The following is a 19,550-nucleotide window of genomic DNA, read 5'->3' on the forward strand; positions in this document are numbered from 1 at the left end:
TATGCTCTCCTTGCCACTAAGCTATGTTATTCCTTATTATTTCATATTCTAATTATTAATTATATAGTAAAATCGCACAATAATTTTTTAAGATATTATTTTAATTTTATATTCACTTATATTTAAATTAATTATATTTTTTATTCTTCCTAATTATTAATATAAATATTATTAAATACGTATAAATAAAAAATATCAAATATTTTTATTAATTATAATATAATTATTTTTTTATGATTATATGATATTTATTAATATTATTTTTTAATAAATACATAACAATATAATAAATATAAAAATAAAATTAAAAAATCTTTATCACGTAAAAATACTAGAATTTCATATAGTTATGGATTAAATACAATTTTGGTTTTTAAAGTATATAGACTGAAAATTTTTTTTATTTTTAACCTTTTTTTTGCATACAAAATCGTTCTTAAGGTTTAAAATCAAGTTTTAAAATCGATTTTTTTATTTAAATATTAAAATTTTGGACCAAATTACCTATTAAAAATTATAAAATAAAGAGAAAAAAGAAAAATAGGAGAAAGAGCGTGTTTCTGCTCCTGCGAAGGGGGAAGAGAAGAAGAAGAAGAAGAAAAAGCTGTCCATGATCTACTTTTGTCTCCGCTTCTGCCGCCACCTCCATACAATTTTGGTCCCTAAAGTAAGGACGATTTTAAAACAAAGTTAAACTTTGGGGATGATTTTGTATGCGAAAAAAGGTTTGGGATGAAAAAAATTTTCTGCCTATATCCTAGGGGCCAAAATCATACTTAACCTTATACTTTATTTAATAATAACCAGATTATAACTTGTTGATTATAATTTTTTAAAGTTTAATTATTTTTAAAATATTAGTTAAGATCTGTATTTTTTAAATTTTTATTTTAGGTTTTTAATTATTTTATATTTTTTATTTACGTTCTACCAGTTCAACCAATGACTAATCGATTGAACCAATAAACTAGTGAACCAATAGTCTGACTGATTTGATCACCGATTTGGTTCTTACAACTATGATCCAAACATATTTGTTAGAAAAAAAAATATTTTTACCTGAGATATCCAAACATAAAATTACTCTTATTTTTTTAAAAGATCTTTTACAAAAAGATCACTCAAAAAAATATCTTTTCTTCACTCAAACAAATCCTAAAACTGTTTTATACTATGTATCAAAATTAAATTTAATTCATGCCAAATTTTACCGTGAGTAGAATGTTATTTTATACGAATGTAACATTGTGTAAATTCACACTTTATATACTATTATTGGTTAAGATGTAAATTAGTTAGTACCAACTATCACTATACCTCATTTGTACATATAACTCATTTTGTTGCCAATGAAGTATACATGAGAAGCAAAGATACAATATGGCTTGTATAGTTATTAACATGTCTAAAATGAATGATTTATGATTACAAGTAAATCACATTCACTGGCCAACAATGAATTAAAATAACTTCAAGAAGGGGGAAAATAAAAAAAATCCTACATCAACCAACAAGAATACCTACAATTTGGCAAGGGAAGTTCTGTGTAATAGAATGCTATATAAAAAAGAGGGTCAAATTCTACATTAAATTATAATTTCCCTGTGCTGGTGTAGAACCATATGCATAGTTAGGCACTGGTAAAGGGTCTCCAAATGGATTGTAATATGGTTGCTGCTGGTAAGGCGTCATCATCATGTTATTGTTCTGTTGTTGTTGGAACAGCGTTTGTTGTTGCTGTTGTTGCAATGCCAATTGAACACTGGTTGGGGGTGCTATGTTGTTGGACACTGCAAATGGATCATTATCATTTTCAAATGGGTTTTGTATGGCCATTCCATTTCCACCATATCCATAACCTGCATTTTGGAGCTGGAGTTGTCTTCTTGCATTCTCATCTTCATATAAACTATCTAGTAATAACTTGTCAAATCCACCAGCCTTCACACAAAATAAGAATTTGTGTTACTAACCAGAGAAAACGATAATGCATGTGTACATATTCTTGATGTATGCACAAATTTTAAAGGAAGAGATCAAGAAAAAAGAAATAAGAGAAGAAAAATCAGAATTTGAATTACATCAAATAATATACACAAATCACAGTTACATCATGACCTTGATGCAACATTGACTGCATCTAGATTCTATTTCTGAGGCAAATGGATACTTCCTATCTCCACTTTTAGAAGGTACAGAAAACACAAATTTTCTACTTCTTGAGGCAAAAGGGTTCTATATTTCTTGTATTGTCTTCGTGATTCTATCTCAAAGACAATATCAAACATAAACAGTTTTAAAATTTTTATCGCATTCTTAATTATGCACATAAAAGTCATTATGAATCAAAGTCTTGAGCTTTGAGATCAAGTGAATCATGTTTTTATATGAAATGTTTGTGTGTAGATGGGAATGTTGGTGTTGAGTTGATCATGTATAGATTTGATTTGGGAAACCAATCTTAAGTCTCACAATAGAATTGAATCAAAATTAGAAATTAACACATGACCACAACGACAACAACAACAAAGTCTTATCCCACTAGGTGAGGTCAACTACTATCAAATGACGCCATTGCGCCTTATCATGTATCATGTCTATAGTGAGACAGTTGACACATAGATCTCCTTTGACCACCTCCTTTAACACACATGACCAAATTATGTAAAATGTTTACATGAAAAGATTCATTCCTCTAAGTCATCACAATCTAACTAGTTATTGTGTGTAAGAATACATGAACAGGAAGCTGCATCCTCAAAATAGGCAATTGGAATTTGTTTTGTTGAAAAAAACATACCATATTTCGATCTGGCGCTTGGCTAGTATGGTTGCTTTGTGCTGTAACCAGTGCTAGTTCCCAACCAGTAGTGTCACCAATGTTGTTCAAAGCAAGATTGTTTGAATTATTTCCTACACAATCTCTCATAATCTTAGATAACGTATCAAAATAGAAAACAAGTATGGGCTAATCAAGTTGTAGGCACCATTCAAACATAAAGGCAAAATAAAGAAAGAAAATATGACTTTAAACCATTAACCATATGTCTTTCATTATATTTATCAGCTCTCTCTAATTCTGGATTTAAAAGTTGTAGATACCAAAGTTGATACATAAATAACATTACTTAATTTCTATCTTTGATCTCTAAATTACATGGGGTGTATGATTTACATTCATCTAACAGTTAAAAAGATAAGTGTTGAATTAGTTTATGAAAAAGAATGAATACACAACACTCCTCTTATTTCTATATTTTCAATTACACTAAGCCTTACCACCAGGTTGTACAATTGCAAGGGCCAAAGCATTTCTTTCTTCAAGTTCAACAGCTTGAGGGTTTATTTCACGCAGACCCTACACAAAAAAGTGAACAAATGCATGTTCTATCAAAGAAAAACATCACAAATATGCAAAACATTACCAGACTAAAAATATAAATAAAACACCAGCAAGTCATCATCGATCCAATTATTCGATATCAGCGGAGCAGCCTCTTCCACTTCCACAGGATTTGGCTCTCCGTTGACAACTGGTTCTTCCTCATTCTCTTCTTCTCCTTCAGTTTCTTGAGGCTCTTCGGGCTCGTCGGTTTCTGGAGGATCTTCTCTAGAAGGTGATAGATCAGCTTCACGATATTCCTGCAGTTGAGTTAAATTTATTCATGAACAATCACGGCTAATCATATACAAATACATTGGAGCATATGGAATAGTGCTATAGAAGACAGTTACAAATACAAACAAAATATCTTGATCGAACAACAGATTTTCTCAGTATATATTACTAGTTTGTGTCTTAGGACAGAAACGAAACAAGGTTTAGACACAATATAAACATGATTTTAAAATGTTAGTAAAAAAGATACTCCATTTTTTTCTTTTGATAGCAAATAATACCCCCTAAATAGTGTGTATCCAGGGATTTGAGATGTCATGTTAGTGTGTTGCAAGGTTAAAATTTTTATGGGTGTTCATGTCAGCATTGGTGCATCATAATTGGATTAGAAATGGATGAAATCCATAAACAAACATAAGCACATATACAATTTATTTATCAAATTTGTACCAGTCTTTGATGAACAGAGCTAGTTTGTGGTGCTTCTCCAATGTATTCTTCCATTGTTGCAAGGAAAGAGGGGGGTGGCTGTTCCTCAAAGGAAAAAAGAAATCTCAGATTTTGTTCATGGTATCACAAGAAAGGTCACTAAATTAAGAAGCAGCAAAGGGAACCTGTCTTAGACATGGAAATTGGAAATTCCTTGCAATCTCCAACCCTTTGCAGTATTCATAAAACTGAGCAAGATGCTCAGCCTGCATTGTTGTGAACTTGTGATAGTTAGAGAAAAATTCATCAGCTTAACAATTATGTACGTGTCTTGTGGAAAACTTGAAAGATAGAGCACAACATTTAATTCATAATCCGCAATTCGCTATTTTGTGTGATGAGTGAAATGCTAAAACTATCCACGAAAAATCATGTTGCTAATAAAATTATGTATGAAATAACAGTTCAACTACTTAAGAAAAATTATTCCAAAAGATTTTGTCGCCGGCAAAATTAGGCACATTCTTTTAGTAAATTTGTTGAATAAATCATTTTTTTTTTGTATACCTAATAATATTTTGCTTTTCCAGAAGCAATTTTTGTCAATAACAATTTTTCATGGACATTTTAGTACTTCACTCTTTGTAACTAAATTACAAGTATTTCTTTGATAAAAGTTCAAAATGTGGTACATGATAAAGAATTCAGTATGCTATAGACCAAAACAAGAAGAATGTCAACAAAAAAAAATAAATAAATAAATCATCATGGCAAACCTGTTGGCCAGCTCTTTTATAAATTTTCAGAGCCCTCACTGCGTTATGTCTTTCCATATCAAAGAACTGCAGTTTCCATTATTAATTAGTACAATTGAAATATTCAAGTGAAGCCATAAAAGGATTTGCCAAATTTAACTGATAAATATAGACATACCACATCCACAAGATTGATGATTCCATCATTCAATGAACAATATATTTTGAAGCTCTCTTTCAATACCTAACATTGTCAAAAAGCAGAAAAATAGGTGAGACAAAGAGATACAAAGCTAAGTGAAGAGATCTCTAGAAAAGTGATGAAAAATTAAGCTGCAAAAACTCTTGCATATTATTCGAGATGGAAATTTATGAGATACTAGGAATCATATTGCTCTAAGTTGGGGAAGTTATGTGCTAATTTTTTTCTGTAAAGCAAACCAATTTACTTTCTTCTACTATTGAATGGTGTGTGCGGCCTAATTGATTTGGAAGTAAACTATTTCACTGAATACACGTATCACAACTTTGAAATGTTACATGAAATAGCAATTAAACATTTTCTAAGATAACAATATTAAGAAATGTTATACATATAGTGTGGAATGTAAAAGTACTAGAAATGGGATATATACCAGGGCCAATGCATATTGTACAAGATAATTTCCATAAGCGCATCCTTCAGGCTGCAAGATATTAAAGCAAATTAAATGTCATCATATCCTTAAGAGTCAGTAAAATAAAATGCAGTACTTTTTCAATGGAAAATACATGAGATAACTATACACATAAGCATTCTGCTAAAACTACAGGAAACAAACTAATTTTTACTTTTCAACACTAACTTATCAAACTTGATTTTTAAAATATAGTATACCACATTATCTTTTATATTTACTAAACGCAAAACTTGCTTTTCAAAAACTCAAACACCTCTTCAAAAATTTGACCAAAGAAGCCTAAGTATATTTAAATTTCAAAACCTAAAATAATAATTGGATGAAAGTTCTAACAAAATTGAACCTTATCTCTTATTTAAAAAGTTATACAAGGATGAAATATTTGTTTATTTTGGTGTCATTAAGTTGATAGAAAAATATATTTTTTAAATAAAAAATATTTTTTTTATTTTTTAGCGTATTTGACAAAATTTTAGTAGTAAAAATAAAAACACTAAAAAAAATTTTAAAAAATTACAATTTACATCTTTTTTTTAAAAAGATCTTTTTTTTCTAAAAAATATATTTTTTGCATAATAAATAAAAAATAATTTTATATTATTATACCTAAATAGGGCTGGCAATGGGTAGGTTAGGATGGAGTTTAGACTCTACCCTAATCCTACCCGCGGGTTAAAAACTTTCTTAAAACTCTACCCTATCCTACCCGCGGGTTGAGAAACTCTTAACCCTAACCTTACTCGCACCCTAAAGTTCTAAATCCTATCTTACCCGACTCTATCCGCAAAAACAAAAAAAAAATTCAAATAAATATAAAAATAAACCATTCCAAATATCATACATATTAATAAAATAAAAAATAAAAAACTAAGTTCAAATTAAAATTAAAAACAATAAAATCTTAAAAAAATATAACATAAAATTACAAATAATATGATCATCAACTAGCTTAGTGATTATTTCAAATTTTTATAAGAAGAAGATTATGAATACAAAACTCACTTTCTTCATTACATACATAACTTTTACATATATATTATATAATATATTAGAGGTGCGGGTAGGGCAGGGTAGGGTATACCCTAAACCCGTACCCTACCCTACCCGCAGCGGGTAAACCCTACCCGAAGGGTTGGTCCGGATTGGATACCTGTAAGTAGGGTATATATTGCTAACCCTATACCCAAACATAATTGATAAATAAAAAAATCTTTTTGTATAAAATATCTAAACATATAAATTATTTTTACTCTTCTAAAAAATCTTTTAAAATAAGATAACTCAAAAAAAAATTTTTTTTCTTAAAAACTCACCCAAAGAACCTCATAGTTGTGCAATAGCATTTCTATGCATGAAACCTAAGTTTTGTTCCAATAAAATTCAGACCTGGCAACCTATAAGGCGTTGCAGGAGTTGCTGCAATGCAGGTAACTGCTCCAACAATTCTGCAGCACCCAAAGACCGAGTTCTTGTAAGTGGCTGCAAAAGAATTATAAAAGCTAGTATTGATTTCTGAACATAGCAACAATAACATGCTTTGGAAAACAGAATATAGATTAATTATACAAATCAAAGCACGCACTTTAGCTGAAGAAGTTGGTGATTTTACGAAACGCTCTGTTTCAATGTCGTATTTGAGTGTTCTAAAGCATTCAAGTCTTTCTTGTAGAAAAAGTGCATAGGTTCGAACCCATGCAGAACAATCCCAAGCTGCATAGTCAAATAATATTCCAATTAGGCATTGTTGAAATAAAATCAAAGAATGTTCAAATAAAAAAAATAAAAAGGTATAAAAAAGTCGCATATCTGAGTTACATTTAAAAGTCTGTTACTTGTCAATTAATTATTTTACACATAAGATGAGATTCAATTCAAATTGACCACTCGAATTCAAGTTGGTTTACTTTTTACACTATTAAATCATCCATTTATAAGATAATTTCACATTTAACAAGTACTATTGCGAATCAATACATAATTATGGACATATAATAAGCAATAGGCAGCATTCATTTATGATTATGGCAATATCTATAATTACGTATTTTGTATACTTAATGTTATATGATTATTGTAAGATAATTAAAAAAAATATATTTTAAATTATTTTAAAATTATTTTTTAAATATTTTTGTTACGATAAAAATAAAAGGTTATAGAAGTTTTCTATAATGGTATTTTAAAAATTCTAGAAGTTTAAACATAATTTGTACCCACTTTATAGAACATCTGTAGACATAATTTGATAGAAGAATATATACACGTAAATAATTGTATTATATATCTCTTTTATTATTGTTACTATATATTAATAAAAAATTAAAAATATTAAAAATTTACATGCAATTTCATATATAATTGATAATTGAAAGATAATTTAATGTGTTCAATTAAATTATTATTTATCAATTTTTAACTATCAATTTTACATGACACAGTAACAAAATATTGTTAGTCCTTAGGAAATTTCAAACAACTAATAGGGTGAAAAAATAAAAACCTTGAGGAGTGGTGTCATCTTTGAAATTGGATATTTGGAGAAAGTGTCCCCTGCGTGTGTAGTTTAGGAGCTCTTCTCTGAAAGTAGGATCACCCTCTCTCAATAACCTATGCATCACTATCAATGTCTTTATAGCAACCTGCCATTTCATCATTTTTATGTTACAAACATGCTGAACCAAAGTTGAACAAGAAAAATAATGTTTTTCCATGCCAAACAGTTAATTAAGTGTATTATTTACTATCCAGTTTTTTGTCTTGTAAAGCCTTTTGGAAAGTTTGTGAATGCAGTATGCCACATCTGCTCTTGGTTGACTTGCTGATGTTGCATGTAATATTGCTGCAACAAAAAATTATATTCATTTCTTAAAGGAACAAATAAATAAACTCAGCAATATGGAGTAGATAGGAAAGGCAAATCTGAATTACACAAAAATTAAACTTGACACGTTTTGTTAGCTAGATGTTACATCAAAGTTTAAAGAAATGTTTTATGTATTCATTCTGTCTAGTAAACTAAATCATTAAACGTACACTTTTCTTATAAAAGTACCAAGTGTACCCAAAAAATTAGTTACCAAATCAGTGACTATGTATTTGTGTATAAATAAATGTGTTATTCAACTTATGTTCTATGTATATTCTGTATTTTAATATGTATTTTATACTGGTAGTTGATTTGGTTTTGGTATGCACTTGGCATAATTGCTTTCCTTATTCAATAATAATAGAACAGTGTGTATGTTAACTCGTTATACAAACATTAATTGATGAACATAGCGGTTTTAGAAAATGAATAATGATCCAAAAGCTTGCGTAAAACAAATTTCAAGAAGGCATATGTGAAATGAATTAATGAAAAAAGCATAAAAACTTAATGCTTATTCAACACAATTTGATAATCATGAATTAAGGTGTGTCTATATATAAATTAAACTTACTGCGCATGTGACGTTCTTTAGGAGGATATTCTACGTGATTGGTAGCTTTCACGATTTCAACATCCAATTCCTTAGACAAAAAAAAAAAAAAAAAAGAATAATGCAAAACACAATAATCACCATAACCAATACAAAATAGAAGAAATTAAAAAACAAATGATAATATGAATATGGGAAGATTAATTAATTAATTAATTAATTAATTACCTTGTAATCACTATTAACTTTGGCAAGGCCAACCGTGGTAGAGTCCTTGATAGCTCCAACGGCCTGTCTGAAGCGTGTTCCCATTAATGGTTTCCTTTTTATGATTTTTGATGAAGAAGGAAATAGAGATGATCGATCCAAGAAGAAGAAACAAGGATGAGGAACGTGGGTGTGTATGTGATTTTATGTGAATTTTCTCTTTTAATTTCTTTTTGTTTGTTTGTTTGTTTTAATGTTCTATCTCTTGTGAGGGGTATTTTGGTACTTTTAAGTAGTTCTGGTGTCAACTAACTTGTCAATTTGACGAGAAAATTATGTTACATTGGACGAAACTTTCTGCATAATTCGTTGGTTGATTTCAAGAATAGAAAAAAAGTGAGTTCTTTTTGGTTTTTTTGTTCAAGTTATATTACCAAAATGACCACTATACTTTGGTGTTATACCTTGCTAGCAACTAAACTTTCATGATTGATGCCGAATCTATTGCTTATAGTAATGGATTTTTTAGTATAAATTTAAAAGGATAAATAAATAAATAACAAAAACAATATCGGTGGATTTTGATGTGAGTATTTTAGAGTATAAATAAAATTTAATTTTGATATACTTTCAGTATAAAATAATTTTATATATGCATTTAATTATGTAATATTACATAAAAAAATAATTATATAAAAAAATAATTATATTTTATATTAACTGTGTGAATGGTCATCTAAAAAAACAAATGTAATTACACGATTGTATAAAATATTGTTACACCGTCAGAATATAAAAAATAAACAAATTCCTAAAAATATTAGGTGTCTATATTTGTATTTAGTTTAGGAAAAATTCTTTATCTTAGTTTTCTTAGAAATAAATTTGCTTTTGAACTTTTTAACCATGCATGTATGATGATGTTACTGCAATGCCATGTTAATATTAAAAAATAAATAAAATAAAAGATAACATATATTCGTAAATATTCGTCTTTTTACGAGGATAATAAAATGTACACTCTCAACAAAAATAAATCAAGAAGAGATATTATTTTGAGAAAAGAATAAATAGGTCTCTGATTTTTTGTTCTGTAGACATTTTCGTTTTTGAAAATTGGAAAATACATTTAGGTCACTGACCTCTTAAAAAATCAAACATCTAAGATACTCTATTAAATAGGGTCTATTAAACTTAACGGAAAAATTTGACCTAACTCCCGTTGAACTGACCTGGCCGTTACCGTGTCTAATGTGGAAGTAGAGTTTTCAAAACGAGGACAAATTAGTCTCCCTCCTTCAAAACGACCCCGTTTGGTGAGTACCCCTTTCTTTAAAGATCTTTTGGTCCTGCGTCTGCTCCTCTCTACTGCTACTGTTTGTGTGCTACCCTATTCGCTGCTGCTACTCTAGTGCTCATGTGTTGTGCTGCTCGTCGGTGGAGGGGTTTTCCTCATATTCGTTAGGTTTTTGTTCTTGTTCTTCTTTTTCTTCTTTTTGTCGAAGCTTGCTTTCCCTCCTCCAATGGCAGATTTGGCACCAACACCGCCACAAGCGGTGGTCAAATTCAGTCCAATAGCATTACATAAGAAAAATTATCACTCTTACTTTCTATTTCTGATGCCATTGGCACAACAACAAAGTCAGAAGAACAATGGCCGCTCCCAACAAATGCTTCCTTGTCATCGGTACCCCTGTGAGTCATCATCATCTAATTCCTGATTCGACTTATCATTCAATTGCAGGGTGTTAAAAAAGGCATTCTCATAATCAGAGTCTTCGAGTCCCTCAAAACTTTCCATCTAAACTTTAAGCTCCAGGGCTTCTACACTCGTAACTTCCCAAATTCTTCTTCGTTTCTATGAATTCATGCCATGGTTATCAAAATCATGTAATTATTTCTTCTTTTTTGCAGATGAAGTTAGAAACTCATATGAAAATGTTGGTTTTGAAGTTGTCACTCTTGATAGTCGCATATGCCTATTTATCTCCACCACGATCTCAATACACCACCCACTTTTCTTCTTTTTGGGATGGTTCTTGAGAATATTCATTTTTCATTCTTCGAGATTATAAGACTAAAAATTTGTAATAATAAGGAGTATGAGCATAAGTGAGGGGATGGTTGTGAAAGTTGCAGCAGTGTATGATGACAGTGGGAAGAGACGAGCCTTTGAATTGGAGGGGCACTATTCAAAACGACATCATTTTGAAGAAGGAAAGACTAATTTATCCCATTTTAAAAATTCTCCTTCCACATAAGACACTGTAACGACTAGGTCAGTTCCATGGGAGTCAGGTCAGATTTTTCATTGAATTTAACGGACTCTATTAAATAAAAGGATCTCAATGTCTAATTTTTTTAAAAGTCAGGGATCTAAATATATTTTTTAATTTTCGAAAATAAAAATATCTGTAGAGCCAAAGATTAAAAACCTATTTATCTTTTTTTTTTTATTATTTTACACAAAAATAAAAAGCAAAAGAGAATTATCCTGCGTCACACGAGTATCTATTGACATTTTTAAGTTGAAAAATTTTAAAGTACTTATCTTATTATAAAATATGTTATGCTAACCTTATGTGCCAAGATATTAGAGTCACTGATATTAAAATTTTTTAAATAAAAAAATTAAATTAAATCACCAAAATAAAGCAACAATTAAATCATGTCTATTTCAAATATGATTTTTAAGTTTGTTATTATTACATGCATTAGTCTTAAAAAAAACTTCAATAACTTTTCAATATCTTAACACATAAAGTGAGCATGACATGTTATTTTATAAGAAAAATATGGGAAGCCAATGAAATATTTATATAATGCGCACAATGGAGGTTTAGGGAGTATTAGAGATATAACCATTAGTGTTACCTTTTTTCATCAGTGTAAGCTTCTGGGATGAGTAGTATCATGACATGATATTAGAGCTCTAGATTTAAAAGGTCAAGAATTCGATCCTTGGTAAACCCCAAAATCAGCTTAAGCTTTTGGGATGAGTGATTTTATGACATGAGATGTTTATTATCCTTAGTACTCGGATGGTTATTCTGAATATTAACTCTCTTTATACTTTAGATATGTAGAATCTGTAGCTCCCATTTCTGTTATACTCGTGCAATAGAAAAAAAAGGTGGCATCATTACATAAGGTAGAGTCTTGTTCTTCTCCTTTGATTGCATAAAAAGCTCTGCTTCTTCCCTCATAAGCATTTCCAGTGAATTACATTGAGATAATGGTTGATTTTTCTCCCACCCTACAAGACTACAAGTGGAAATGCCATGCAAAATGGCAACACAAACATAGAAGGTTTGTAACAGGAATAAGTGGACATGAAAATCAACTACATATTCACCTTTTTCAACTCTATCCAAGCTAAAGGTAGGAGTATTTTCCTTAGCTCCCTATAAAGTATGTACAAAATGAAAAAAAACCAGATATTTGTTAAAATGTAATTATGACAACATTGTAAATGAAGTAAGCCGTACATTTTCATGAATCATTAAATCAGTTAATTTTTCAATCATAGAGTGAGTGTCTGTTCGCTCTTTTTAATTTTTATCCTAATTTAGATGTGTTCTATTTTATAGTAGCAAAATGGTTGCTAAACATACAAGTAATAAGTTGGAACTAATTGCACTAAATTTGAGGACCTTGAAACTTTGCACTGGTTTATGTTATGCAGTTAGTGAAGATCTTAATGACTAAAACATAATGATAGAAAAGGAAGGTCTTTTTTGTAATTACATCTTAATGGGATTTGATCAGTAAATGAGAAAACATATACAATAAAGTATGAAGTAGTTAAACTATAGAACTATTTACCTAAAGAAAAAGTTGCGGTGGTTGATAATACAACAGGTTTCTCATTTCCTCATCGTTTTTTCTTCTTCTTCGCATGGACGAATTCGAAGCATAGCTACCATGTGAGTGTAATGGCAACCCACCACCAAGACCTCCACTTCCGTTTCATCATGGCGCCGAAATTGATTTTCTCCTCCCTCAAGAGCTGTTGGATCTGCAACAACACTCAAGTAATGCATCATGTTCATGGAAAGATGGAAATTAAGGTTTATTTAATTGAGATTCAGGGACTAAATTGATACATTTTACTAAATATACCTCATCAGCAACACACACAGCATGCCAGGTGTAATTCATATTGCCACTTCACGTTTCAGGTCAGCAGATTGTTAACGATAGCGTGAGAAAGTTAACGAAAGGACGAACGTGATTTAAAAAAAATCATTCAGGAACGAAAATGGAGATTGTATGATCTTTCAAGGACGATTTTGAGTATTAACCCAATTTTTGTGATTCTCCTAGAATTGAGAGAAAAATGAGGTAGAAAACTGGGTCATATTATTGGATCTGGGCCACATATTTCTGGAGTTATATATTCAACAAACCCACCCATGTGAGCAAAACCGGCAAACATAGTTATCAAGTTCGGTTCGACTTGGTCAGTTTGACCAAAAATTCGGTTATCCAATCATTTGGTCGAGTCGAACCACTCGTTGTACCAATCATGCATCAAGCCCGTTGAAATTCGGATGGACCCAGTCGATTTTTATTAAAATGGCGACTCGACCGGTTTATTTGACCCGGACAGGGTCATGTTTTTTTTCAATGAACCGTTCCATCCCCCATCCCCTCGCCTTTTCCTTTCTAAAGCCCTAAGATAGTGTTTGGTTGATGTATATGTCTCAATAAGACATGGATACGGTGACACATATCTACTGTTTGATTTGGTGAGACACAGATTTTCGTAGGACACGGCAGGAGACGAGACAATAAATTTGTGTACTTCTAATTTGGTGAGACACTGAGACAACTTGTGAGACACTGATTTTTTACTCTTTTATCCTTATTAGATTTTTAAAATTTGTCTTTTTATCTTTCTAAACCTTTCTTTTTCTCTTCCTCTTTTAGATTTTACAATCAAATTTATCTTTTTATTTTTTTCAAAAAAAATTGTATATTTAATTTTTTTATTTAAATTTTAATTAATCTTTTGATAAATTCTGAAATTTAATTTTTTATTTTTTAAAAAAATTATATATTTAATATTTAAATGATAATTTAAGATGATATTAAAAGAAATAAAAAATATTAAAAAAAATAAAAATTCAATGATAATAATATGCAATGTTTGAAGTAATAAGTATACAGTAATGGTGATAAAATTTATAATTAAATAAAAGGTAATTTAATCTTTTTGAAATATATGTGTTTTATTTTTATTTTTGCCAAACACAGTACACAAATATAAATATTTTATGTTCATATCTTTAATATTTATATCTTTGTGTTTATGTCTCGTGATGTACATCAATCAAACTGAGTCTAATTAGTAATTACTGAAGATCACCCCGAGCCCCCAACGCTATCTCCTCTCTCAGACTCTCTTTCTCAGTTTCTCGTCACTCTCTCCCACGAGCTCAAGCTCTCGTCAGCTCGTCTCATCTCCGGTCTCTCACCTCTCGTCTCCGGTCTGTCAAGCTCTCCTTCCCTGCGCTCGCTTCGCCGGCGGCAGAAGCAGACGAAACTGCATCTGGTCCCTCGGGTGGTGGTGGTCGTCGTTTTCTTGCTTCTCACGGTTTCTGTCTCGCACCTGGTCTCGATCTCTCCCTTCCCTGCGCTCTTCGTCGCCGGTAGCAGAGGCAACAGATCCCGGTGGGCTGGTCTTCGTTGTCCTCTTCTTGCTTCGAGCCTTGCCGTCAGCTTCTCCCTCGCCATCAGCTTCTCCTTCGCCGTCATCTTTCTTCGCGCAACCCGATTTGGTGAGTTCCCCCTGTTCTTTCTGTTTCAATTTTGTTGCTGCATCACTGCACTTTTATTTTGTTGCTGAAAGTTGAATGTGTTGATGAAGTTTGTTACTGATTATCATGAACCTTGAATTTGTTGTTGACTTGCCAAAATAATCACTTAACTTAAGTTTGTTTGTTGCCGAAAATATTACTGAGTTTATTGAACCTTGAATTTGGTGCATATTTTTGTTGTTGTAAATCTGTAAATCATGTTGAATTTGTTATTTATTATCTATCACTGGAGATTGAATCTATTGTCGCCTTGCTGAAATAATCACTTATCTAAATTTTTTTTTTTTGTTGTAAATCTGTGAATCATCTCTTGAGATAAATCTTTTGTCGCTAAAAATTATTATAGTTGAATTTGTTGTTGAAAATGAGGTTCATGCTCTCTGCAATTGTTCAGTTAAATTGTTGTCCCATACTTTCTATTTGTATTATTATGAATTATTTTATCAAGAATAGTACAGAATGATAGCACAAAAGAATAGTATTATCAAGAATCAGCATTTTATTCTCAATCTCCCCCAACTTTCTAGGGTTTTTGAGGATACCAAATGGCGCTGAGGAAGTTCGTCAACGAGATAAGGGGTTTGAAGGTGAAGGAGCTTCCCAACTACATCAAGCCCAAGTTATCTCTCGATTACATCAAGAACTCCTTTAACCGTGGCTTGGATAACTACTACACCAAGTACATCGAAACCAGTTCTCCTGATCCACTCTACCATGTTTGCTTCGGCGGCATGGTTTTGTCCTACCTCGTTAATCTTCCCGAGGAGCGCCGTCACTACGAGCACCTTGAGCACGAGCGCCTCGCTAAGGCACACGGTTCCGCCGCCGCCCACCATTGATCTCCAATCGGTACTTTTTAATCTTTTTTCTTGGTTTTAGGGTTTGTGGTGTAGATAGATCTAGAATTCGGTTGGTTGTTGGTAATTTTAGGGTTGATTGTGTTAGGTGCTTTATATGTGGGTAGAAATGGGGATAATTTCCGTGGGTGAGATCAGTGGCGGAACTTGAAACAAAATTTTGGGGGGGCCAGATAGAAAATAATTGTCAAAATATTTTTAATATGAACCCCATTTAAGATAAGCTCGTCTAATCTCATCTCTCTGGTTTGGGTGATATTGCCAAATTTAAAGCCGTTTTTCAAGATCTCGTTCCAAAAAGTTAAGGTTAATGACGCCAGGACGTCGCTTGGATCACCAATCTTGGCGAGGTTAACAACCCCACTATGGTGACATAGTTTAGATTCACCAATCTTGGCGAGGTTAGCAACCCCACTATGGTGAAAATAGCCATAAACCCATCTTAGTTGGCCAAGCCAAGGATGCACCTCTTACTCTCAAAGAGCCTAGAGGAAAATAAGCACACAGCTTATTTCATATTCAAAAATCAACTTCAACTCTATTTCATAAATAAAAGGTACATGAGTTATTTATACTAGTGGGAGAAGGAAAAGCCTTCATAACTTGGACGATGTGGGACTAATTCATAACACAAAATTCACTATCTTAAACAATATGGGACTTGTATTCCCTTATTACAATTAACTAATATAATTAACCTACTAACTCTACTATCCACACCAAAAAGATTTCATTGGCGAATCCATGCCAAAAACCTACACCCACAAATCAAATAAAATTCCACTAAAGCAAGGTGAAGGCCACAAGGACCGACCTTGCTCTGATACCAAACTGACGCCGGGACGTTGCTTGGGATACCAATCTTGGCGAGGTTAACGTCGCTTGGAATACCAATCTTAGCGAGGTTAACAACCCCACTATGGTGACATAGTTTAGATTCACCAATCTTGGCGAGGTTAGTAACCCCACTATGGTGAAAATAGCCATAAACTCACATTGGTCGGCCAAGCCAAGGATGCACCTCTTACTCTCAAAGAGTCTAGAGAAAAATAAACACACAGCTTATTTCATATTCGAAAATCAACTTCAACTCAATTTCATAAATAAAAGGTACATGAGTTATTTATACTAGTAGGGGAAGGAAAAGCCTTCATGACTCGGACGATGTGGGACTAAAATATAACACAAAGTTCACTATCCTAAACAATATGGGACTTATATTCCCTTATTACAATTAACTAATATAATTAACCTACTAACTCTACTTGCTCATGCGTCAGTTAAAGTCATCAGATGTAATTTTTTGAACTTTTGAAAGTTATATCTCACTTTCTTTGTGATTTATTAAAGTAGAAGAACTATCTACAGGTGTTGATATTGTAAAAGTTATATGTTCTCCTTCTTAAATATTAGTCTTTCTCTTAAAAAATGTATCAATTCTTTGATTTTTCATTATTATTTTATATAAAAATTTGTAAAATATGTAAAGAAGAAGTTAGAAGGACAAATATTAAAATTTATAATATTTATTGAATTTTTTTTATCAATTTATACAAATACAATAATATTAATACTTATTGAATATTCTATTATTTTTTATTATATAAAAAATTAAATTAAATAAATAGTAAAATATAAAATAATATTAAATTAAATAAATAAAAATATCTATTTTTTATATTTGAACTTAAAGATAGAGAGAGTGTTGTTTATTGAATTTATTAGATACTTTAAGTCATAGTAAAGTATTTAAGTCAATTGAACTATTTTTTATCTTCTGAAAAAGTACTACTAAATTTTTTATAAAAAGTTTGGGGGGGCCATGGCCCCCCCTTGTCTGAACTAAGCTCCGCCACTGGGTGAGATGTATTTGTAGAATTAACTACAAGCCTTAGGGTTTGATTTTGGTAAAGTGTGATTGAAGAGGATTCTTACTGTGCTAGTCAATGCCAGACTTGGATAGATTAGTGGAAGTGTTTGACCTTTTCTATCAGCAAGCATCTCAAGAGTCAAAGATGCAGTGGTGGATTGGATTTTGATGTAGTGAAATTTACATTGATATGTTATCAAATTTGAGTACTACTACTTTTGATTTGTTTGGCTTGCTTGTTCGGTGTGTTTTCAGTTTGGTGATATGTTATATGTCTTTGAGAGTTTGAGGTGTAGTAATCAGGATTGCATTATGATCCATGCCTGTTTGGGTATGCTTGAAATGATAAAATTTGTGGAAGGAATTGTTGGCTGTTTTTTTTTTTTTTGGAGGTTTTGTTGTGATAATAAGTGAAAGTTCTCACCTTGGATTAGTGGGAAATGATGGAGCATCTTGCATAAGTTTCTGTATTTTTTGTCATTCCATCTTGAAATGATTTTGTGTGAGCAGTTGTTAGCTTTGTTTAGCTGTTTGCTATATACAAAATTCTTTTGACCCTTTGGGAACTGCAGATGAGGGTGTTGTTTTAAATTGAATGGTGATTGATGATGATCCGTTGCTGCAATTGTGTATGAGAATAGAGTTATACTTAGTTTTGATATGATGGTGCATTTTGACTTTTGGAGGCCATGTCTTTCTATTAGAATTTATTATGTTTCATGTGTTTGTGGACTTATAAATAGTTGTTCTAAACAATTGATATTATTTTATTCCTGCAGATGATTGGTTGAGCTATAATTGTACCAAAATACACAATTTGTGATATTTTCCTAGCACACGTTTTTAGTTTTAGCTGCTGTATGACTCTTCCTCCTCTGTGTTTGAAATTATGGGCATGTTGTTTAGGGTTCGGAATTTACATATTAACTATGATGCTGTTTAATAACATTGTTTGCCGTTTCTTTCCAATAAAGGGTGCAGCACTTTTAGTTATCCAACTCACAAATCACCGGTTCTCTTAGATCCTTCTGTTTGCTCCAAAATTTTCAGATTTAGAAGTTTTTATTGGGTATAGACAATGACATGACAATGAAATCGGTGGGGGGCTGAAATGCGTTATTTTTCAAATATTTACTATAGTGTGGGATAAATGATAAAAACTGATTGTGTATCAGAACTTCATAGTGTAGCAGAGCCCTCGCTGTGTCCAAAGTTCAAAACGTTCTGTTTGCGCAGATGATTATGTTTTGAATCTCAATAGTTTCATGACGTGTTTATTTTTTATCTTTTTATTTTTTTGATGTGGTTGTTGATATATGACAATTGATTTCTGCATTTGCAGGTTCCTGGTTGTTGAGTTGGAGATGGTCGGCTTGCATAATCATTTTGTTTGAAAATCTGAAAAATCAAGGCTTAACAATGCTGTTGCCTTCAATGTATTTCAGCGCTTAGATGGTTAAATAAGTTTTATTTGATACAATACAGGGTTTCCTTGCATTTAAAATGTTAACTGAATCTGCAAAAGGTGGACATATTTCTTGTTTCCCTTGCGTTTAAAGTGACAATGGAATTTGTGGAAGGTGAACATATTTCTTGGTCTCTTCCTAGGCTGAGTCCTCTTCACGTGATTTTTTTTTTCTAAACCAAAAATAATGATTGGAATAGGGGCATGAGAATCCAACAAAGGATTAGTTAAATGTGATTCATACGTTGAACAAATTCATTCAGCGACAATATGGTAAAAATATTGAATTTGATAGTGTGAAAATTGGACAAATATAGGTATAGGGTGTAATGGGTTGATGAAGCATGCTTATAATATTAATAAATGGTCCATATAATTTAGACACCAAAGGAAATGGCCCATATAATTTAAAATCAATCTAATACTA

At 31.5% G+C, this 19,550-nt stretch overlaps 2 protein-coding genes across 2 annotated transcripts; one reads left to right on the top strand and one right to left on the bottom strand.

Moving 5' to 3' along the window:
- Positions 1-1,272: 1,272 nt before the first annotated feature.
- LOC112742477 (putative clathrin assembly protein At4g25940) lies at positions 1,273-9,345 on the bottom strand. The gene is made up of 15 exons (XM_029292420.2): positions 9,131-9,345; positions 8,924-8,993; positions 8,225-8,322; positions 7,984-8,122; positions 7,066-7,193; positions 6,870-6,962; positions 5,439-5,489; positions 4,982-5,047; positions 4,825-4,890; positions 4,234-4,314; positions 4,070-4,147; positions 3,451-3,642; positions 3,280-3,358; positions 2,801-2,913; positions 1,273-1,941 (listed from the first exon to the last, which is right to left on the bottom strand). Exons 1-15 carry the CDS (start codon positions 9,212-9,214, stop codon positions 1,582-1,584), a joined length of 1,698 nt encoding a protein of 565 aa, XP_029148253.2. The 5' UTR covers positions 9,215-9,345; the 3' UTR covers positions 1,273-1,581.
- A 5,064-nt stretch (positions 9,346-14,409) lies between these two features.
- Positions 14,410-19,247, top strand: LOC112741904 (uncharacterized). Its single transcript, XM_025791082.2, has 3 exons — positions 14,410-14,892; positions 15,459-15,780; positions 19,001-19,247. Exon 2 carries the CDS (start codon positions 15,477-15,479, stop codon positions 15,768-15,770), a length of 294 nt encoding a protein of 97 aa, XP_025646867.1. The 5' UTR covers positions 14,410-14,892; positions 15,459-15,476; the 3' UTR covers positions 15,771-15,780; positions 19,001-19,247.
- The last annotated feature ends 303 nt before the right edge of the window (positions 19,248-19,550 follow it).

The sequence above is a fragment of the Arachis hypogaea genome, chromosome 14 (assembly GCF_003086295.3).
Source record: "Arachis hypogaea cultivar Tifrunner chromosome 14, arahy.Tifrunner.gnm2.J5K5, whole genome shotgun sequence".
Lineage (NCBI taxonomy): Eukaryota > Viridiplantae > Streptophyta > Magnoliopsida > Fabales > Fabaceae > Arachis > Arachis hypogaea.